The 23,438-nt window shown below is 52.0% G+C and overlaps 1 protein-coding gene across 1 annotated transcript in view; it reads right to left on the bottom strand.

Moving 5' to 3' along the window:
* Positions 1-5,918: 5,918 nt before the first annotated feature.
* The window catches only part of SHB (SH2 domain containing adaptor protein B), a 137,856-nt gene continuing 120,336 nt past the window's right edge, over positions 5,919-23,438 (bottom strand). The window contains exon 6 of the mRNA XM_029201531.1: positions 5,919-9,933. Coding sequence (XP_029057364.1) covers positions 9,750-9,933 — 184 coding nt within the window. The 3' untranslated portion in view covers positions 5,919-9,749. The remainder of the gene's footprint in view (positions 9,934-23,438) is intronic.

Consider the following 23,438-nt stretch of genomic DNA (forward strand, 5'->3'; position numbering starts at 1 on the left):
GGAGATAAAATTGTAAACGTCAGGTGGTGGGGACTGATAGTGCAAATCTTGACTGTCAGATGCAGGCACCTGGCATCTAATTAGTGTGGAGAGATAGATCTGGGGCTCCACAGGATAGTGACAAGGCCACGCAGTAGCTTGGAGTGTTTAAAATCGGGCAACAGTTGGGGAAAGGCATTTATGTCAGAATTATGTTTGCCCTGTCTTGTGTGAACTCCTATTCAGATGTATTATTTGAAAAATAAATAAATCAGGCAGGCATCCAGCATGTTCATAAGCATAAATAATTCATTTCAGATTAGAATAGAGAGGTTATTCTCCTGTGGTAAAACCCGAAGAGGAGGAAAGATTGAAATTAAACACACAATTGGGGCACAACAGACTTGAAAGAGTAGGGGAATCCCAGGTTGACAGGCATACGCATGTCTGGAGCTGAGCCAGTCCGTTTCTTTTATGCTGCAGGTCACAGCCCTGGCCTCTGCTCCTCCAGCTCTTTGTTCCTCGTCAGAAACCTCCCAGGTCCTTAATTGGCTCTTCTTGGGCATATGAACGTTGGAGATCAAAAACCTCTATTTTCTGATTCACGATTCATCATGAAGTTATCCTTTCATTTTTCTGTCCTCATCCACCCATTGTTTTATTCATTCTTCAGTCTCTTAAACTGTTTTGCATACCTCCAGCCTCCATATCCGCTGTCGGATAACATCCTCTAACTCAGTTTTGATCATCTCAGTCTTCAGCTTAAAAACTTCCACGTGTTCCCTCTTTGCCTCTTCAACAAATCCAAACTCCTTAACTTGGCTCGCGGGCTCTCGATGTCCTGGCCCCTCTACCTAATCTGTTCACCTCGTCTCCAGCTACATGCTGTGCTTCAGCCATGCACAGTCTCTCAATGTTTTGCAAATCCTTGTTTCTTAGACCCTTCCCCCCCTTTCACCACAGGCTCTCAGCAATCAACCATGTTAAGCCTTCAAGGTCCTTTGCCTTCTCCCCTGAAAAGCATTCTCTGATTAACCTGGGCTAACTTGGTTGCTCTTGCCTTTGCCTTCCTATAGCACAAAGTTTGGGGCACCTCTAATATCTGCTTATGTTATAATCATTCGTGAAGGTGTCTCCCTTTCCTACTAGGGCAGAGCTATCTGAGTTGGTTCTGACCCTCCAGCTCAGGGCTTGGCAAAAAGGGTGTTTGCCCCAATAAAATGCTGGTGGAGAGGGTCTGGGTTCTTAGGAAAAGGGCCATGGGAATGTTGCTGTTGGATCTTTGCTTAAGCACCCTCTACTTCCCCTCCCCCTCCCACAAAAATGCTTTCTAGAAACTTGTCTAGTGCACTCAGGCTCCGTGGGCCCTTATGTCCACATAAACAGCTTTACGCAAGCTGTCATCGGTGGAGCCTTGGCTACTGTGAGTGGCTCTGCCCAGATAAGGTCACCAGCAGTCTTTCCCTAGCAAGGGGTCAGTGACCTTCCTTTCCCTTTTCAGCCACTCCCCTTCACACCCCCAGGCTCCAGCCACAGGCCAGCCACTGCTGGTTCACGTCCCTGCATTCTTTTACAATGTCCTCTGTGCCTCAAAGGCTCTGCCTGCTTCATGGCAAAGTCCTGTTCACCCTTCATTGCTCAGCTTACACAGAGGCTTCTTGCTGCTTTTCCTGACCTAACTACCTGACACAGAGCTGCCCCACAGTGCTATCCTTTGTGACTCGTATGCACTTTACAGATTGAAAAGCTAGATTCTAGCAGACCTACTATGAAGTCAGAATTTCCGGGGGAGAGGCCAGTTGGCCTCTCTAGCTCCAACACAAGCCTCAGGCAGTTCTTCTCAAACTCTTTGGGAAGCAACAGTTCTAAACTGATACCCTGACCCATAATAGTAACCTAAAGTTTGAAACCCAGGGACCTGCAGGGCTCAGGAATGTGTGCGTGAATAAGCCTGCAGCCCAGAGAGGAAACTGGGCTCTAGTCCTAAGGAGAAATGATCAGGGCTTGAAACAGACATATACCAAGTGCTGTGAGTGCGCAGAGAAGAGCGAAAATGCACTAGCTGCAATCAGGGAAGGCTACCTGGAAGAGGTGACCCATAAAGCATGACTAGGACTTAAAACAAGGTGGGCTCCAGAAGAAGCATGGGATGGGAGGATGTGTGTAAGGAAGGAGACACCAGGTTTCTCATTCTCCCTGACCTCATTCCTGTTCCCCAACTTTGCCTTTGTCCCAGGCACACCTACGGGCAGAGCCTATGCCCCCTGGTAGCTCTCAGGGCTCAGAACAATTGCTGACCTCTGGGTGGGATCCTGGGACACTTTACTTGGTATCTAAGTGACACATACTTGTGAAATACAAACACATTTTTATCTAGCACGGGCTGAGTCAATAAAACAACATCAAACATTTGCACAATAGTCTTTGGGTCTTCCAAGCAGTTACTTGATAGTTATTCCCTCTGGTTTACACATCATTTGTGTGCTCAGGGAAGTCCTGTGACCTGCTTGAGCTGAGTATGTATCAAGAGGTGAGGCTGGGACTGCACCGCCTCCACCATTTTTGTGAACAGAAGCACTGTTGAGAACTGCTGCCTGGCCCTTGGGGAAGGATCTGTGGATGGTGAGCTGCAGGGCAGTGGGGAGACTGGCCCTTTACACAGGACTCTCTAATCATAAGGCACCTGAGGAGCTTGTTACCAACACAGGTTCCTGGCGCCCACCCAAGACCTACTGACTCAAAATCTCCCAGAAGGGCTTAGGAGTTTGTAATTTACAAGAGGCCCACGTGAACTATATGACGAGGCAAAGGTAGGATGCACTGAACTAGACGTGGCATGTTGCAAGGTCAGCAGACCTGGGTTTGAATCCTAGAACCACCACTTCCTGGTTTTGTACCTGGGGCAAAGCTCTCCCTCTCTCAGAGCCTCAATATCCCCACTTCAGAATGAGGATCCTTCCTGAACCCACCTTCTGCCTCCCTGAGGGAGGCTTTCCCGATGGCAGACACAGCACGACGGATGCTCATTCTCCTTCACATGGGGGGCATGGAGGGGGCAATGGAGGCTCAGGGAATATGTCACCCGAAGCTCTATATGTCACCCTTCTCTTTTTTTCTGGGAAGAAGGGACTCTGTAGTTCCCTCTCGATCCTGCTAACCTTTGGGCTGTGACTGTCCTCTGGGGTGTGAGGTACAGAGCAGGAACGCAGGGCCCCCACCACTAAACTGAACTAATGCTTTTCCCAGCAGCCACTTCACCTTCTAAGCCTCAGTTTCTCACCTGCTCTCATGGTGGGGGACCGGTGTGTGCACAATGTGTAGGGCACACACAGTAAGCCCGCTGTAAATGGGAACTTTTACCATTGTTAAATCATTTAACAAATACTTATTGAGCACCCGCTATGTGCCAGGAGCTCTCCTAGACCCCTGCTTGTATGGAGTCTACATTCTAGTGGATGGAGACAGACAAATAATGAACATGATATGTGTTTAATATTTAAACAGTAAAGACACTGCATGGATTTGATGCTTAAACAATAAAGACAATAAATAGGTTTAATATTGAAATAAACAGATGTGACAATTATTTAAATAGTAAACACAACACCTGCTTATTGTTTAAATAGTCTAGTATGTTAGCATTAATTTAAATAAATAAAGATGGGACAGCAGAAGATGCGCGGTAGGGGAATGGAGAGAGGCGCTCTGGACTTCAGTCTGGAGAGGAAAAGGATCTTGAACGCTGATCCTTCATGATGTTCAATAGAGCTGGGGCATTTTTAATTTGTAAAGTGGACTCCTCTTTCACCTCCTAAAATGCCCCAGCCTTCCTGGAACCCCAGACCCTCTTTCCTTTGAAATCCTGTGCCTGTAATGACCCCTGCCTTTCCTATGAAAGCTCACCTTGTTCTCATCGTAGCTGACGTTGTCTGAAGTTTGACGAAAACTCAGGCATGCGAAGGGCGTTCATCCAAGGCTGTGTGTAATCTTTGCAATAACCCGTGAGGTCACTTCTCGTGCCATTTTACGGTGGAGGAAATGGAAGCTTTTTGCACATTGCCCACGTCACACAGCTGGAAAGGATGGAGTTAGGATATGAGCCTGGGCTTCAGTTTCTGTCTGTGTAACAGGCCAAGTGACTTAAGAGCTGCCTTCCCCTCCCCCTGAGACTGGCTGCAATGCTGAAGAGAACCACATGAGGGAGCCAGAACCACACTGGTGACATCCTGCCACCCAGTCAGATCATGGCCTCTTCAAAACTGTCCCCCAAAGCCAGAGATGATACTAATCACTGCAGGCTGGGACGCTCCCACTCAGGAGGGAGCAAGAGAGAAGGAACTGCTTCATAAACTCTGTCCTAGAAGAATCCCCACCCCTACCCCAGTCTTCCCAGAGCTGCTGCACTGGCCAGGGTAACCCTCTGAGCTGGCCACCCTCAAGCACCAGTGGTATGTGGAGATGGACTTGCTGTGTGTCTTTGAGCAACCTCCTATCCCTCTCTGAACCTCAGTTTCTGGCCCACGCCGCTTGGTCTCTGTGCATAGATGAGGGAGGGCAGGTCGTCCACCACTTCCTGTCGACTAGTTGAGGAAGATGTTTCCTGTGCTCAGCTTCCTGCTCCAGGTCACCAGCTCGTTCCAGGCCCTGTTTCATGCTCCATGTTTGTTAAATTGAACCAAAACGGAAATAAAAAACTCTCCCAAACAAAAAAGTGACCACCAGAGACATTTTTCTCCTCTCTTCAGGAAATATTCCTGGTCACAGAGCACTGGCATCGGCCTGGTGGGCCCAGGAACATGCCAGGCTTTGCCGTCCCTTGAACAGGGAGCCGTGTGTGTGTGTGTGTGTGTGTGTGTGCGTGTGTGTGTGTGTGTGTGTGCTGTGGTGGGGGGCGTGCTCTGAGGGGCTTAGGAGTTGGAGGTGTGGATTCTGTCTGGGTTACTGGAATATGGAATCGAAGCCTGAGACTTGGGGGTAGTGGGGGAGGAAGAGGCCCACTGGGGCACAGCGGGCCACAACCTTGGGAGAGAGGGAGAGGCAGTGAGTTCCTCCAGGGCCAGGTGGGGGTCGGCCTCCACTCCAGAGCAGGCTTCCAGGCAAGCCGGGGGTCCCTATGCCTCCTCAGGTGCTGACCTGTGTGTGAGGAAGGGGCTTGGGCTACAGACCGTCCTGCTCAGGCTGCATAAGGACATCATCATGATGATGGCATGAGAGCACACAATGGGAAACAGTGTGCCCGTCACTCCCTGCCTGCCGCTCTCCAGGAAACAGGCCAGCATCTCCTAGTCTTCAGGGAGACCAAAAATGGCTTCCTGCCACAAGGGGATTAACGCCCCTCCCCTTGCCCTGCTCTGTTCTTCTGCCTCCACCGGATGAAGCCCTTGGAGGCCCAGAGACCTTGCCATCTCCTACCATGCAGGCTGTGCCACACCAGGCCTATCTGACTCCCCCGATCATCCCCCCACCTGCCGGGAACACCAGGCTTCCAGGCTCCTCACTCATCCGCCAAGGCCCAACTTGTTCCTCAGATGCAAGCAGATTCAACTCCCCCTCATCTGGGCACGCACGGCCCCCGTCTATTACATCACGTGTAAGTTGCCTGTTTGTTTTTCCGCCACACTGGAAACTTCCTGAGGGTAGGGGTTGGGTCCTATTCTCCTCTGTATCCACCAGGCCCAAGGATGGGTAGGCACTCAACAAATGTTTGCTGAACAAATTAATGTGTTTCCATTTAACAAGCTCACTAGGGCTCTAGCTTCCTCCTAATTAGGAAGCAGGAAGGTTCCTTCTTCTTGTAAGATCCACCTTTGGGGGATGATGGCAGAACTTCAGCTTCTGCGAGAAGGCGGCAATCAAACTAGATCCTGGGGCACACGTTTGCATTTTAAGGAAATAAAACATGCATGCTCAGTGAGGTACATTTAAACAAGACACTTGTATATTAAAAGCTTCACATTAAATATACATTATACAGCTTATCGCACAGAATTATTGTATCAGTAGATCTTTACAGGACACTTTTTCGCAGTAGGTGGCAGTCCCAAGGCTCCTGGCAGTGACACAACAGCCCTGAGGAAAGGGGAGGGGCTGGGGGCTGTCAGTGCCTAGGGGATACCTGAGTGGGTCTCTGGGGGGTTCTGGAAGGTGCTCCTGCATCTACAGCCCTGGGCTGTGCTGGCTCCACCGGACAACTTGCCCCATTTGTCTTTGCCGGTAATCGATTCTGGAAGGTATCGGTTTGCTGGATGACATGGCAGTTTGCTGGATGACCATCTGATCCAGCCAGGACCCTTCATGAGCATCGATGGGCCAACTCTAAATGCCAGCCTGCCCTGTCTGCCCACTTTTGCACGCACTGTCCCTGGGGTCTGTGAGAGCACATGGTAAGCCCGGATGTCTGTCCCTGCTGGGCCCTTGGTCAAGTGACAGCAAGCACTTCCCTGAAGCCAGCCAGAGCTCGGTGTTCCAAATCTTAAAAAGGCAATCTCCGGGTCCTGTGACTGTAGGAGAAGCAGAGCGTCTGCCAAGGGCTCCACCTGTTGATGCCAGGCCCTTCCTGGAAGTTACATCATGATTCCCCTCTGCTCACCCGCTGGCCACTGAGGGGCACCAGCCTGGAACTGCCCTGGGAGGGGAGGCACAGCTCAGCTGGGATTGGCTGAGTTTCCTGAAGAGGAGCCTTTTCACCATTTTCTTTAGAAGAGGTGCTCTGTGAGCCTCTCTCCTGACAGGCAGGTGGGCCATCTCTCCCCACAAAGCCTCCTTTCTTTCTGGGCTGTCATCTTGTTCTGGGGCGGGCGGGGCACTGCCCAAAAGGCCCTGACTCCTCAGTGCTCAAGGACATTACTGCTGAAGTGGTCGGGGCATTATGGTCAATAATAAAGCCAGCGACGGAGGGAAAGAAAGGGGAAAAAACCCGACAGTCCTGTGGCTCTGAGCAATGCAGCCTGTTAGGGGCTAGAGGTTGTGTTCTGAGACAAAATGCTGAGGCGAGATATTGTGTGGCAGGGAGCTTTTTTTTTTTCCCTCAAAGAAATCCAGCTCATTTTTTCCCCCATTAATTGGCAGCAGATGAAAAAAAAAAAAAAAGCCAAAACAAAACCCCAACCAACGCCAGTAACCTGAATGTGAGTGTTTCTGAAAGGGAAAAGCTGTTTCAATTGTTAGATGTCCAAGAAAACATGAATACACGCCGACAGAGGAAACGGTCACAATTAGAGGAAGAAGAGGGAGAGGTTCATAAAATTAAGGAAAAAAATTCCTTTTAGCAGCTCCCATCCTGTAAGCTGGCTCCTCTGCCGGCCTCAGTCCCAATGGGGAGCTGCCGGTTGGGCCTCCCAGGGAAACTTCAGGAAGACGAAGGCAGGGGAAGGAGGGAGGGCCCAGGAATCCCTTAAAAGAGCAAAGGCAAGACCAGAGGGCGAAGCAGCCTCGGTTTTCCTCAGACCACAGGCAGAGCCTCTTCTGAGGAGAGGTCTGCTCTGAAGACTGTCCACTGAGAAGGGTCGTGGGCTCCTGCACTGCCCCACCTGCGGCCTCAGGAAGGGCCCTGTGGGAATCTGCACTTGCTGGAGGATGAGGCACTAATTCAAAATCCACCCCACCCCCAGCTCCATGGGCAGCCTTCCTCGTCCCCAACGTCTAACTGGATCCTTGGGATCCAGTCTCCTTCGGCACCTCTGTTTGGATAAGTGCCAACTCCTCACTCATCTTCTCACTCACCAGAAAAATAAATAAATAAAGAGGAAAGCGTGAATCATTCCAGGTACTCCTGCCTTAAAGGATGTTTTGGAAAACGCAAAGCGGGTAAAAGGTCAGGATTGAGGCTTTGGAGACTAGACCCAGGCCACAGGCAATGAGGCAACCATGAGGTGGACGGGCTGTGGGATCCATGGATGGGAGGGTCTCGGGCTGCCCGGACTGAGACGAGGACTCGGGAGGCTGACCCAAGAGTTGGACTGGGCAGGAAGCAGATGCCAAGGAAACAGCTTTGGCCACAACCCACTAAAATCCACAGCAGCCACCTAAAGGGGCACGGATTCTAGTCCTGCCCTGCCCTGGCTTGACAGGCGGCCGGGGCAAGTCCTCTCTCCTCGCTGGGCCTCTGTCTCTAATGTGAACGGTGAGTCTGAAGCATCGTGGAAGGCCTGGCAGTGCTGGTGATGTTCAAACTCGGTTCAGCCCCCTCCTGCTGGGGACGATGGTCACCGAAATTCCATTGTGCTCAGACCACTGGCAGGCAGACCGACGTGTGCTTGGCGAAGGCGCTGACACTTGTGCTCTCTCTGGATCCCTTGCACCTCCTTCAGTGGATGGAAGCCATGCCTTTCATGCTGCTGGGTGGGATTCTTCTCTTTCTTCCACTGCATTTAACATGCATGGTGCGGTGGTAGGTGGGTGGGAGGGAAAGGAAGGGGAACTGAGTGACAGCAATCTCACTGAGGGTCTGCGCTATGTGAGCAAGACCCCCGCTCCTGTCAAGGGCAGGGGCTAGATAGGGGTGGAGTGTGGGAGTGTGTGTGCGGGTGTTCTTATCTGTGTGGAGGCAGTGCGGACGACCAGGAGCTCTGGCTCCATGTCCCCTGAGAGGTCAGGATTTGCCTTCTCCCAGGGTGACAGCAAGGCCATGTAGAGCCAAAGCACTGGCTCTAGAACATCCTCTGCTTATGGGCTGTGTTAACTTAGACAAGGTACTTTCCCTCTCTGAGCCTCCTTTTCCCCACATGTTAAATGCCTCACAGGGTAGCAGTGACCCCAGTTAATGGGGAGAGCCCTTTATGCACTGCTGGGTGCTGTGCACCTGAGGGGTTAACACAGACCTGCCATCACTGCATTGCTGTGGGCAGAAGGGGGAGCGTGGGTGCTGAGTCAACATTTGAGGCTACCATTGCTGGAGCCTGAATGCCCCTTCCTGCAGCTTGACTCTCAGGGGGCAAAGCAAATCCCTCTGCCCCATCGGCTGCCTCAGCCCTGAGCTGGGGGCTCTGCCTCCTTCCCACGTGCCCAGAGGGGACACACCTTGCTCTGGGGACGAAACCCGCAGGTAATCACTGGCCCCCCCAGAGACCCACTGCAGTATATTAAAAAAAGGGATAAGAATATATATTAAATGACTATTTTATTTACACACCCTATTCATAAATAATTGAATCCTTTGCTTGACTGCACAATGATTCCTTGGAGATCTCCTAATGATCACACTGAATGACTAAAAGTGGATTAGTGGGCTTCTATCTGTGTGTGGCCATGTTCTCCCACGTATGTGCTCACACTCGCACACACATGCTGACACACACACACCAGAGGGGAGGCGGGATTCCCAGGGCCTTCAGGGCTCTCAAAGCACCAGCATTTGGCTCCCAGCACCAGTGGGGCCCTGGTGGGAAAACTGCACCCCGTACACAGGTGTGAATTCCTGACGGCTGGAGAACAAAGAGCCGCAACCCCGGGAGCTCCCGCCCCGCCCCTCGGAGCTGCTCTCCTTTGTTCATCCTGGAAGGCATCTCTTTGGATTTGCAAATATTTTAATTCACAGAAACTCGAAGAGGGGTTGGGGGAGGGGGCTGCGGTGGCGGGCTGGCCGTCCCTCAGTCTTTATCCAGGCCTTCTCCAGCCCCCATGAGTGGCAACAGCATTCTAGAGACATGCAGTGGTGTGCTAGTACCATACACACGACACAAACTGGACACGGCTGGCAACAGCGGCCGGGCGGGTCGGCAGGGGCCACCGGCTCCTCCACGTCTGGGCCCTGTCACAGGGCAGGGAGGGGCTCACAGGGTCCGCACAGCCACGGGGTAGAGGAGGGACAAGTGCTCGGCCCCTTTGATGGGCAGCTTTCTGGTGGTGTAGTAGTGGATGACTTCTGGGACACTGTCGAACGGGGGGCTGTTCTGACCCAGGACGTATTTCTCTTTGGTTTTGGCCAGTTTCATGTGCATGAAGCCCTGGTTGCTCCTGTGAACAAAGTGCAGAGATTATTAGGATGTGCAGAATGATGAAGGCCCAAGATCAATCAGGAAAGCAATTCCTAGAGAGCTACTCACTTTTGCTCTGAACCGAGGTGTGTCATGAATTCACACTCATTATCCAAGAGAACTCTCCCTCTGGCCATATTCCTGCTAAGGTGTGAAGATTCCTTGCTGCCCCGGACAGAAGAGATCCCAGCCAAGAAGCAGACTTGAGCTGCACCTCTCCCAGCCAGGAACAGAGCCCAGGACCGGCTGAAATGCAGCTGCACCTAAGAGCCCCCTCAATCCCAGCAGCAGACAGGGAATCAGCAGCAAACACTGTAGGAGAGTCTTTCGACCTCAGGAGCTTTGAGGGACTTCCTCAGGAAAACAAAGAAGCCCCCAAACTTGGCCCCTCTTCCTATTACTGATGCAGATGAGAATTTAAGCCTTGCCCTGCAGGCACAATGTTTAAGTCCCCAATGCCCTGACAAGTAGGCAGGACAGGGGTCATCACCCCCACTTTACAGAGTAGGAAACAGTGTGTGGCAGGATGACAGGCGAGCTGTTTTCCAAAAACTGATGCTCTCTCTTCAGCAGTATGGAACTGCCAAGCCAGGGACTACATTTCCCAGCCTCCCTTGTATCCACTGTAGTCACGTGACTGGTTTAAGCCAATAGAATCTAGGGAGAATGTGTGCTCCCCAGCTTTGCCCCAATGCAGGCACTCTCCTGTCTGTGCTTCCTCTCTCTGCTCAGTAAAACCTGCCTGCCTCCTTCTCCAAGGTCCAGGTGTAGTGTTTCCTCTGCCAGGAAGTCTTCCAGGTTCCCACTGGCAGAGCTCCTTCCTTCTTCCAGCTGCACCGAGGATATAACGCCTCCATCAGCACTTGCCTTCCTGAACTGTGATTACTTGTCCATCTTCTCAATTCCGCTGAGAGCTCCAGAGGAGTGCGCAGGCTCTGTGCCCACCATGCTCAGCATCCTCCGAAATGGGTAGTGGGTGGGTTCCTCGGAGGTCAGAGCAGAGCCCTATGTCCGTGACCCTCGCAGCTTGCCAGCTGCACCAGCATGCTGGGTGGGGTGTTGTTTCCACCCGGCCCTAGCAGACCTCTCCCGCCTCCCACCCAGGACTCTGGCCACATCGGGTCGCTAACCCCTCCATCAACCTGCCTGTGCTCAGGCTGCCCTTTCCCTGCTCACTCAGCTCCAAGATTTAGCCACCACACTTGTGGATGCTTGGTTTCCAAAGCACAGTCCAAATTTACTGAAGGTGCGTCACTTAGTGAGAAAGCTGGGGCTCTGACCTCCTGCGCCTTCTCCAGAGCCCATCCTTGGGCACCGATAACTTGTGAGCAGCCCTAGAGGCCCGGCTCCTAGGAGACCAGGCCCACCCCAGGCAAGGCCGAGAGCTCCGTGTGGACACAGGTTTGCAGTTTGTAGTCCTTCTGAGCTTTGATTCTTCTTGCTTCAGCTGTTCCCACATCTCTTCCATCCAGGACCGGGTTCCACACGCTTACCGGCGCCTGCTCTATTAATGCGTCAATTTGGACTCCAGGACCATTTTCAAATGAGCAGAGCAAATGCTTAATGAAGTGCAAGCACTGAGCAATACAGCAGCTCATAATAACGTATTTAGAGATGTCACCCTTAGCTTAAAGGAAATCGTTCGGAGTGCAATTATGTTTCAAGAGAGAATAATTCCTGTAAAGAACTGAAATTTAAATCAAGATTTTTTAAGGCTGACAATGTTCTAATTACAGAGCCTGTGGCAAGTTCTGCTCCTCAGTGAAGGGTCATTTCATTGGAGAATTGCCTTGTCACATCTAGAAGCAGGAGGCACACTTGCTTAAGCTGTTAGAAAGGAACAGGTGCGCGCCTTAAGTGAAAAAACGTGCAACTCCCTCTGAGTGAAGACTCCGCTACCTGCTACCCACATCCATGGAGAGATGGCAAATCTGTGCTGGCCTGGAAAGGGCTGTAATTCCTTGAATGCAGGGCTGAAATTGTGTGGCTAAGAAAACCGGGGACAGTTAAAAAGCTTTGCATTCTTGGAGGCCACGTGCTCAGCTTTGCCTGGAGAAGTGGTGTGTATGGGAGACAGCAGAGCTGGAGCTGCAGGTGAGTGACATGGGCGGGTGTGTGTGGCCTTGGACATGTCATGCCCTCTGTGTGGGGTGATATTTTGGGCTTTATGTACCACAGTCTACAGCTGGGGCTGCAAAGCGCAGGATGTGTTAGATCACAGCAACCAGTTGTGTCCTGGTCTGAACGCCAAAGCTCTCATGGCACTGCAGGTACGAAGTTGCAGGGGGAGCTGATTTAATTTCTAAGGAGGTTAAAGAAAATAACTCATACGGGTTAATGGGGTATTTTCACACCAGTTTTTCTTAAAATATTCAGTGAGGGAAGTGGGCAGGGATGGTGGTAACAGAGGACAGAGCCAGAGACAGAAGCTGAAGCTCCTCTGTTCCCAGGCCGAGGGCTTGCGAGGTCACCAGATATTAGGAACTCCACACTAACGCCTCCACCTCAACAGACACAGGCAGCCGCTGGCTGGTACCTTCCTGCAGTCCCTCCTGACTCTCCAGGCCCACTGTTTGTTCTTCTGACGCTCGTATTTCAGTACACACTAGTTTATAACCCTGAGCTGGGCTGTACTGAGGGGGCAGGCAGTTACAAAGTTCGGAGCCCAAGGCAGAGAACTCAGGCCCGTGACCCCTGAGTCCAGGGCCTGACCATTCCCGGCAGAGGGAGAGCTGGCCCTCACCCTGCAGCCCCGGCAGGAACGGCCCTTCCCCCTGGGCTCACGCACTGCACCCTCTGGTTCTCTGGACCTGAGGCTCTCCTTGGGCCATACTGGGCTCATTCCCTGCCCCCACTGGATCCATGGGGAGACTAACTGGACGGCCTCTGAGGGTGCTTCTGGGCCTAAGGTCCTGGATTCCATGTGTATGAGCATAATCTGCTGCCCACACGGTGAGGGCTTCCTGCAGGAAGGGGTTGAGGCAGCCTCACGCCCCACCCCCTCCACTGCTGCCCACGGCCTCCAGTGCCGCTGTCACAGGGTACTGGCCCGGATGGCCCTCAGGCCGATGTGTCCTGGGCACTTCCTGTGAGCCAGGCCATGTGCTAAGCACTGAGACTCAGATGGGAGGTGGCTGACCCAGGGTCACACAGCAATCAGCAGTGGCGATGCTGCTTCCTTCCCTGGTGGGCCTTTCCCAGAGCCCATGCTCCTGACCTCAGTGCTGTCCAGCTCCAGGAGAGAGCCCTACTTAGCCCCCAACACTCCACGTGAGGCCAGGCGCGTGCTGGGCGAGAGGCATCAGAGCCTGAACAAGTGACTCCTTGACTCCAAGCCTCAGTCCCCACGACACCCACCCTGCAGGGCTGATGATGGGTCAGAGCAGCACAGGGGCTAGCAGTGAAAGGCCATCCTGGGGATTGGGGACAGTGTGTCCTGACCGGCGGAGTCCCCAACCACGGAGGGACCATCACACGGAGTTGGTGGGCCCTGCGAGGTAAGCAGGATTTCTTTCTGAGACAATCTATCAAACCCGGACTTATGCAAAGGTCAGGCAGAGCCTTGTCAACACATAGCTACGGGGTGTGCAGCAGTGATATACCCTGATGGGTCACAAGGTCCCCATGAGCGAGGTGCCACCTAATAACAGTTGAAGATTTAAAAACAGCTGCCAGGGATGGCTTTAAAGACTCCCAACTCGGGGGCTTCCCTGGTGGCGCAGTGGTTAAGAATCTGCCTGCCAGTGCAGGGGACATGGGTTCGAGCCCTGGTCCGGGAAGATCCCACATGCCACGGAGCAACTAAGCCCGTGCGCCACGACTACTGAGCCCACGTGCCGCAACTACTGAAGCCCGTGCGCCTAGAGCCCGTGCTCTGCAACAAGAGAAGCCACCGCAACGAGAAGCCCACGCACCGCAACGAAGAGTAGCCCCCGCTCGCCACAACCAGAGAAAGCCCACAAGCGTCAACGAAGACCCAATGCAGCCAAAATAAATAAATAAATAAATTTATATTTAAAAAAAAGAAAAAAAAGACTCCCAACTCTACTTAGAAGACGACATGCAGCACAATAAGAGAAAGGATTAAATTTTCCAGGGAGAAGAGAGGGTGCATCAGATAACCAGCATGCCCAGGGATGCTGCAGTGCTCTGGACAGTGCTTTTGGAGCAAGAAGCAACCTGGGGACCATCTCGTTTCACCCTCTTGGGGTACCCTGGAGGAAAATGGTCAGAGAGAGCAGCACTCTGGCTCAAGGCACACAGCAAGGTAAGCTGTGGTTATGGCAAGAACCTGGGGCCCACGCGTCTAGGACCAGGTGGGCCGGGTCCCAGGCCACCTCCCATCATTGCTTCTGAGAAGGCATGGGTCCCCGGGGAGCTCAGACAGGCCGCCGCCTGCCAAGCTCCTGTGTCAGCCCCGTCTCCTTTGATAGGACATCTTGCAAGAGCTAAGTCACAATTAGGGGTGTCTCCAGTGGGTGACCTGACTAATGAGTCTTGTAAGGCTGGTAGAGGCTGGGGATGCTATGGCTGTCAGGGCGTTCAAATGGCTCATTATCATCACAAAAAGCACGTCCTCATCACCAGGATTATCAAACGTGCCTGGCGCGCTGGGCCTAATAACAGACCCCACCTTGTCTCATAATCATGGGCTTTAATAAAACATCACTCAGCCTGCAGCTGCTGGCCCGAACAGGGTGCGAGGCCTCACCTCTTGCTTTTAGACCTAATTGCTTGATGCATATTTCATGAAGAATCTTGGGTAATAGTTATGTTAAATCGCTTCTTTTCACAATGAAGTGACTTAAAAATACTTGCATATAATATTTATGCAGGAGAAGGCAAGGAAATTGCCCTTTGGGACTAGCATGTAGGACCTGGTTACAGGAAACCACACACAGAGGTGATCTCTGGTTTACCTCTACTGAAAGGTGGTTGGGGAGCTGCTCTCTTCACTGAGATGCCCCAGAACACTGTCCCTCAGCTCGAAACCGTCCAGGGCTCCCCACTGCCACTGCAGAATGAATGCTCGAACCCCACTGTGCACCAGGCACTGAGCTGAGCCACTGCTACACGTTACCTCATTTAAGCCCACAGCAAGGTTGATAAGTTGCTTGGTGTGACTACTGTTGTTTACTGATGGGGAAACTAAGGCTGAAGGAGGTTGTGTGCCTTGTCCCATGGGACACGGTGGGACCAGGATTTCACTGTGTCTGTCTGACTTTGAAGCCTGTGGTAAGCATTCAGGGCCCTGACACTACCACTGCAGCCTCGTCTTCCCCTGCTCAGCCACCCAACCAGACGGATCCAGGTGTCCAGGTCCCTGCAGCTCTGTGAGCTCCTGAGGTCGGGAACTCTGTTCACTGGGACGTTTCTCAGCAGGTCAAGCCTTATTCCCCTTTGGGCCCTCAGCACATGCCTGGCGCATAGCTGAGCACTCCATTCATCTGTCCATCCATCCACCCAGCAGCTATCTAGTGAGTGTCTATTTTGAGCCAAGGAAATGAGGCCCCGAGCATCTTCCTCTCTGGACTGTAAGCTCCAGAGGGCAGGCTGGTGGGGACCCCACCAGGTCCCTGAGTAGAAGCTGGGTAGAAGCTGCCTCTTTCAAGGCCAGACACAGTGGCTGCTTTGCCTGGTCAGCATTGGTCCCAGGAGGAGCCAGCTTAGTGAGGGGCAGAGCCATGGGGAGAACCTAGAGGGTCACCTCTGCAGGGGGTACAAAGGCACCTGCCTCTCAAATTGGAAAGAGAAGTCTCACTTGAGGGAAGCCGCAAGCCACAGAGGAGAATGGGTCAAACCTTTTTCTTTCCTTGGGATTCTACAAGAAATCATTCAAGGGTACAGAGCCAGCCAGTGCCCCCTGCCCAGGCCTAGATAAACAAAACAAATGTGACACAAGTTCCCTCCTAAAACCACATCTTCCTGAGGGCCCAGGCCCTCCCCGCTCTGGGGCCCAGCAGATCTCAAAGTAGCTGTACCTCTTCCTCTTCTTCTTCTTCTTCTTTTTTTTTTTTTTTGCGGTACGTGGGCCTCTCATTGTTGTGGCCTCTCCTGTTGCGGAGCACAGGCTCCGGACGCGCAGGCTCAGCGGCCATGGCTCACGGGCCCAGCCACTCTGCGGCATGTGGGATCTTCCCGGACCGGGGCACGAAGCCGTGTCCCCTGCATCGGCAGGCAGACTCTCAACCACCGCGCCACCAGGGAAGCCCTCTTCCTCTTCTTGTGGGTTATTTTAATTAAAAAGTTGAATCTTACATTGTGCAAAGATTCCTGAGGCCAGATTGGTTAAGAGAAGAGGAAGGATGAAATTGGGCATCTGAAAGCCCTCAACAATTGGTTGCAGGATGATTCTCAGGGGAGGGAGGTGTCGCCTGCTCTCCATGAGCATGACAACAGCAACCAGCATTCACCCTCAGAGCTCTCGAAGCACAGGTCTTGTGATCAGCGTGGAGAGGGCATGAGACCAGCCCATCAGGTCCTTCTGACCCCAGAAGTGTGCACCCAAGTCGGAGTGGAGATGGACACGGACGTTTGTATCGAATTAACTGGGCACAGGTGCGTTCTAGGCCCGGCTCTAATGCTGATCTGCTGTGATCTTGGGTGAGGGAGCATCCCAAGGGAGCCAGCCTGGAGGGTGACCATGGCAAGATACCTCCTGCCTCCATGGCCACCTAGGGGCCTACAAAACAGGTACTTCCTGCCATAACCCCGCCCCCTGCTCGGCAATGCTGCCTCTGCAAGCAGATGGCTCTGATTCGGGACGTCTGCTCTTTGACCTCCTGGGAGATGGGATATTTTGCTGGGTAAGTGTCTACAGAGAAACTCCTCGCCACATCTGTGAAACAAGCCACTCCAGAAACACTCATGAGTGCCTGCAGAGAAGCATGTTCTGAGGAGAGCCCTGGGCCCGCTGTGGGAAAAAAATACCCAGATCTCAAGTGATGGGGGCCTTCAGCGGAAAGGTACCTGGTTGACACCTCCTGAGGATGTCAGGCTCGCATCTGCACGTGCTGTGAACTACCAGCACAGGGCCTGGGAGCCTGGCAGAACAAACGTGTACAACGTGATTGCCACCGCTGCCGTCGGACTGGACCAACCTGTGGCTTCACAAAGAAGCTGGGAGGGCTGGCATTATCTGCAAGACACCCACTGCACACACGAGAACACCAAGGGCCAGAGGGAGAAGCAACCTGCCTGAGTCACAGTGAGAGGACACCAGGGCTTTCTGAACCAGGGGACCAGGACGTGAGTCCTTCTAGCTGTGTGTCGGGGTTCTCCAACTGTGCAATGCATGGGGTGAGGGGCATGGAGGCCCTTTCCAGCTGAGATGTTCTAGGGGTTGAGGAGCTGCGGGAAGGGGCTTATGAGGTCACATGCCACCCACTGCCTTCCGAAATAGCCTTCAGGGGGACAAGCCAAAGACACACGCGCCAAGTTATGGTGAACAAACATCTAAATGTGAACACCGCTGAGCCAAACAACTTGATTTACAACCAAATAATTAGACTTTCAATAAGCACACTGGCAGTGATAAGCCTCCCCAGGAAGCCCGGGCATTTCTCAAGCTCTAAGTTGGTGGCTCAGGGAGAGGGCCTTCAGTAAATCATGATGAAAAGCCATCTCCAGGCAGAAGGAGAGCCGGCAGATGCATCTCACGGCAAACATGGAGAGGCATAAACTTGTTTTGTGCCACACAAGGCAGCATAGGTCAAAATGAACTGATCTGGGGCAATTTTCTCAGGAGTAGACTAACAAAGTGTCAACCAGGAAGATATTAATGATCCAGACTGACAGCTGAGGGAGTGAGCCTCCCATCACTGGGGGCGTGTAAGTGGGAGGGTAATGATGCATGGGGGCAGGCTGGATGACTTGTGCAGTCTCTCTGGTCGGTGTTCCTAGCAGTCCTCAGGCTCCAGCAAGTGCACATGAAAACTGTAAGGGGAGAGGTGGAGGCAGGGGGAGGGGTGACATGAAATGTTTCAGAGCTTTAGGAAGGGGAAAGAGGACTCTTCCGGGAACACAAAGACCCTTTTGTGTTTGAAGCACGTGGAGTTGATGGTGGTGGCTGAACTGAAGTCAGATGCCTGGGTTCAAACTCTGATCCCACTAATGTCATTGGTTGGGCAGGTCCCCTCTCCCTGGGCCTCAGCATCCCCGTCTGGAAAAGGTAAAGGGGGTTCCTCCAGTGCTGAAGTTTTCAAGCTAATGAGAGACATCACAGTGGTGTGGAGGGTGTGCCAGCCTCGGCCAGGAGGACTAAGGCAGGGCAGGACGGCTATTCTCATGCAGGTACAGGGAATCCCCGGGCTTGAAGACAGCACAGTGGCAAAAGCAAGGCTTCTTAACATCTGTGCCAACGGGATGAACAGAATGCATTCAGGCCTGGGGTGAGGTAGAGGGGGGTTTCCTTCTATTAGGACAAGCCTCTCTCCACCCATACTCTTCTTGGAACACTGGTTCTCAACTGGGGCGAGTGTACCTCCCTCCTGGAGGAATCTGACAATGTCTGGAGACAGGGGAGCTGCTGGCATCTACAGGTGGAGGTCAGGGATGCTGCATAGGACAACCCCACAACATAGAATAATCCAGCCCCAAATTTCAACAGTGGCAACTCACTGGTCACCCATGCCTCAAATCCTTCATCTGTGAAATGGGAGTAACAGAGTCCACCCTCACAGTAGTTGTGAGGGAGAAGTGAGAATGCCTGTGTGAAGGAAGCATGAACACCTGATAAAGGTTACTCATCCGGCTCCTTATTTAAGGGCTTAAGACACAACACAGAATTTGCCAAAGGGCTGCAAAGGGCTCCAGGCTGTTTCCAAGGACCAACTCCCATTTCACCACCAACCAGCAGGTGCAGGGGAAACACACGGTACCTGAAGGAAGGTCCAGAACAGGGACTGGGCAAAGGCAGCCATAAGGGTAAGCACCAGCGGCCAGGGGCACAGGGGCTTTTATAGCAAAAGCGGAGCTGGAAACCTGGGGTTGAGCCAGGTGAGGCTGGAGAGTGAGATGAGGGGAGTACTCCGGGATGAGGACAGCAAGACGAGGGCAAAGGGACCACCACCTGCAGACCCAGCGGGACCCAGACCTGGGTCTGAGTCCCCTTCTGCCACTCCGAGCTGTGCCTCTCTCTGAGCCTCAGTTTCCTCATCTGCGGGATGCAGTTTTCACTGCCCACCCGTAAGAACCATCCTGAGGTGCGAGCTGGATGGTGCATGAGCAAGTTTGGCAGGTGCTAAGGCTATAGAGGTTCTGACGTGGCTTTGTCCCCACCTGCACTGCAGGAGCCTGAGTAGAAGTTGCTGCCCATCTGGTTTGCCTTGCTGGCTCCGTGCTGAGCACCGAGCGTGTCTCCCCGTCTGCCTGGTCTGCCATTCATGGCCACGTTGGCAGCCGGACCACATCCTCCAGCTGGGCAGCCTGCCTGGCTGGGGTGGCAGGCCTGGGTTCTGGCCCTAGCTCTGTCGCTGGGTGACTATGGGCATGGTGTTTACGACCCTGAGATCGACTTTCCCAAACATGGAGTGGTATTTCCCAACACTCTCAAAAGCACATTGTTACACAGCAGGGTCCACATGAAAACAGAATGGGAATGATGAGGAAAGAGGCTTCTCTGCTTAAAAAATACTGGTCTATGGCAGTACTGTGTGTATTGCTCTGTATCCAACATTTCCGAGATAGACCCGACACCAAGCAGAGGCTTTTGAGACCATGTGTTTCCCTGCTCTTATTTTACAGATGACATTAAGGCCAGAAAGGGGTGGAGGTTTGCTCCCATTCTCCAGTGAACCCAGAATGTGCCCCTTCCCCCCTACCCCGCCCCTGTGCCATTCGCTGTAGGGGATTCTTGGGCACTACCCATAGCCTCTGTATGCTCAGAGTAGGCAGCAATGCCTGTGACAAGGTGGAAGGTGGAAGGTGGAGGTGGGCGTGCAGGGAGGGGGAAGAAGGCAGCAATCCCCCCACACCCCAATTCTCATCCTTGCCCTTAAAGCACAGTGCTTACCCTCACTATCCTCCAGACCCAACTCCTTTCCTGGCTGGGGCGTCCCTTGCTAACTGACCAACTGATTCATTAGCACAGCAAAGAAGGGGACTCGCCCACAAAGCACCTGATCCAACTCACAGTTTTACTCAAACAAGTAAAGAAGGAAAAATCCAGGAGGGCCTTTAAAAACTGAAAGCTAAAACAGACTTACTTGCTCAGTGGTCCTGCCTCTAACCTGAGGGTCCGTTCTTCCTCCCTGGAATTTCAAAGGCACACAGTTGACTCTAAGCCACCCAGACACCCTGGCCAAGGGCCTTTTGCACATCATGTGAATGATGGTGATGGTGGTTTTCAGTGGAAAAGCTCCCAACAGTCCTTGGGGATCTGGGCCTCAGTTTCTTCATCTGTGAAATGGGGCGGACTTTATGATATTCCTTAAAGTCACTGAAAGCAAGTGAAAAGAGCTCTGCACTGGATGTCAGGGACCTGGTCCCAGCTCTGGCTCCTGTCCTCATGGGCCTCAGTTTCCCCATCTACCTATACAACAAAGGGAGAGAACTAGGTGACCACTGAGGTCCCACAAACTGCTAAACCTTTGAAACTTAGCACATAGGCGCTCACACCATGCAATGAAGAAGGAATGACTATTCAGATATTAAACAAAAGGACTGACCTTCATTACAGACATCCCAGAGTTTCAGGGTTGGAAGAGGAGTGCAGGTTTCTCAAATATAGAGTTTCTACAAATGTGCCCCAAAATGCCTACATCAAAGTCCCTGGGGATCTGCTAAGCCTGCGACTCCCTGGGCCTCTCTGGAACCTGAATCAGCTTTTAATACGCTCTTCAAGAGATTCCGATGCACATTCAAGTTTGAAAACCACCGTTCTACCTGATGATGCAAAGTCCATATTCACATCTAATGTTCAGCTTTTGTGGCTTATCCCGTGTTGGGGAGCTTACTCCTTACAGGTACAACTTTTTCCAACCTTTGATGGCTCTGACCATGAGAAAGTCCTTCTACGTTCTGAGCTGAAATGTGACTTAGCACATTCCAGCAGGTCACAGCTGCTCTGCCTGCCCTGGGAAGGCCCCCTGGAGAGCGGAATACAGAAGCAGGCGCAGACCCGAGGCTGCTCCTCTCCAGCTGTCCTCTCTCGTCCTGGTCCCCCCTGCTGCTCACAATCTCTCATACACATGCTGGCCTGCAAACGGACAGTGTCCCCAGTGGGTATGTCCCACTTGGCCATTAGCCCTGCTGTCTGGACACGACTCCATCACCATGTCGACACTCTGAGCCTTCGCTGAACTCCTTTCTGGTGTCTTCCGACCTCCAGAGTCCACCTCTGTCTTCTTCCTCCTCCCCATCCCAAGGGACAGGATCTCATTGGCATGCAAGTGTCAGTGGGTGCAGACAACATGCACCTCTTGACCAAACCAAAAGGGGCACCAGTCCAAGAACATTAAGAAGCAAAAGCCCCACTGGCTGTGGCCACACTTGGAAGGTTTGCAAATGTAATTCTGAAAGGTCACTGCCAGCCCTTAGTAATCTGGGCTCTGGAGGGCGAATCCTCTCATGTTGGGCATTCATTCTGGCAGCTTCTTGACAACCTCTGTCCACAGGGTGGAGAGTTTTCTCAAAATTAAATCTCTGGTTCTTTGCTCCCTAATGAAATTGATTTCTGCCTTGATACACAACAAAGCTTTCATTTTATTATTTGGCTAGGGTTTGACCACGTTAATTACAGTTTTTTTCAGCATGGCTGCAAGTAATTGAGTTCCCAAAAGTTACTTACTATTGGAACTGATTGCTTTTTAAAAGCACAACTTCCACAAAAGTAAAAGTCAACCCTTGTTTCATCACAGAAGATTTTTAGGGGGTAAGACTGGAACAATTGAGGACAGGAGAAAGTATTTTTCTAGCCTGAAAATCTGAACTCAAAACAGGATTATGCTCCCATTTGGAGACCGTGAATCTGAAAGGTGGGTGTGTCCAGCACACACCACCTCATGCATTTGCCACCTCAGTGGCTTCATCATCACTTGTGTCAGAACTCATATACTGCCCCCCCCCCAAGTTTTTAATCATTGTTACTGGCACAATTCTACCTGCCTCAGAGGATACGCTGCAGAAGCCTCTTCAATTTCTAACACCAGGTACCAGGGACTGCAAAGCGCCTGCCCAGCACCGTGTAAATGCATTTTCCCTTGGGAGGCTGTGTTCAGCCAGGGTGGGGTACACACCTTTAGTGTCAGGTGGAAATGAGGGGCATGTGGCTACTCTTTGGCAAGTTGGGGGGTGGGAAGGAATTGTGGAAAAGATAGAGGACCAGAGATGCAGAAGCTGTAGGGAGACAGAGAGAGAGCTGACTAGGACTTCAGAGTTTACAAGGTACATCTCTGTCCACAATGTTATTAGTCACCTGGGCCACGGGGGGCTTATGTGGAGGGGACAATTGAAAAGTTGGCACCACAGGGAGTTAGCACCACAGGGAGAGGGGACACTGCAGAGACCTCTCCTCTAATACCAAACCTAATCATCCTTCTACCTTTCTGTTACTTCCCAATACATTATTATCGTCCTAGGCCCTGCTCACATGCCACCTCCTCCAGGAAGCCTTCTGAGATGCCCCCAGTCAGACTCACTTCCTTCCTCCCTTACTCATTCTCTGCTACACCTCCCTCCATCACAGTAGTCACCTATTCTTGTCCCCGTGCCTGGACTACAAGCTTAGACTCTGATGTGCCTCTGTCTCCCCATCCAGTCAAAGGCCTGGTGTCTGGTAGGAACGCAGCAGTGACACCTACACTGCTGAACTGTTGCCCCTGCCCTGAAAGTCTGTGCTGAGAATGTGACAAGCTGATCCTCAAGCCGCCCAGGGCCGTGAGCAGCGTGTAGATTTTCAAAAGGAAAATAGAAAAAGAAAAAAAGTTCTAATTAAAACATTTCTAATAAGCCAGCTTTGCCAAAACCAATTGTTTCTGATATTCCTCCTAGGTGAAACAATCCTTAAAAAAAAAGGTATTAAAAGTGGCAGAAAGCACCCTTAGCTGGAAGGAGGATGGCGGCTGCTCACTGGGGGAGGGCTGCCCAGAAAAACGTAGGGTTTTTTTTGAATTTAATTTTTTATACAGCAGGTTATTAGTTATCTATTTTATACATATTAGTGTATAAGTGTCAATCCCAATCTCCCAATTCATCCCACCACCACCGCACCCCCACCCCCCGCCACTTTCCCCCCTTGGTGTCCCTACGTTTGTTCTCTACATCTGTGTCTCTATTTCTGCCCTGCAAACCGGTTCATCTGTACCATTTTTCTAGGTTCCACATATATGCATTAATATACGATATTTGTTTTTCTCTTTCTGACTTACTTCACTCTGTACGATAGTCTCTAGATCCATCCACATCTCTACAAAGGACCCAATTTCATTCAGAAAAGGGCAGATTCGAGGCACAAAATGGAAGTGTGTTCACGTGTGAGTGTGACAC

The sequence above is a fragment of the Monodon monoceros genome, unplaced genomic scaffold (assembly GCF_005190385.1).
Source record: "Monodon monoceros isolate NGI ecotype Baffin Bay Population unplaced genomic scaffold, NGI_Narwhal_1 Super_Scaffold_5, whole genome shotgun sequence".
NCBI classification, from domain to species: Eukaryota; Metazoa; Chordata; class Mammalia; order Artiodactyla; family Monodontidae; genus Monodon; species Monodon monoceros.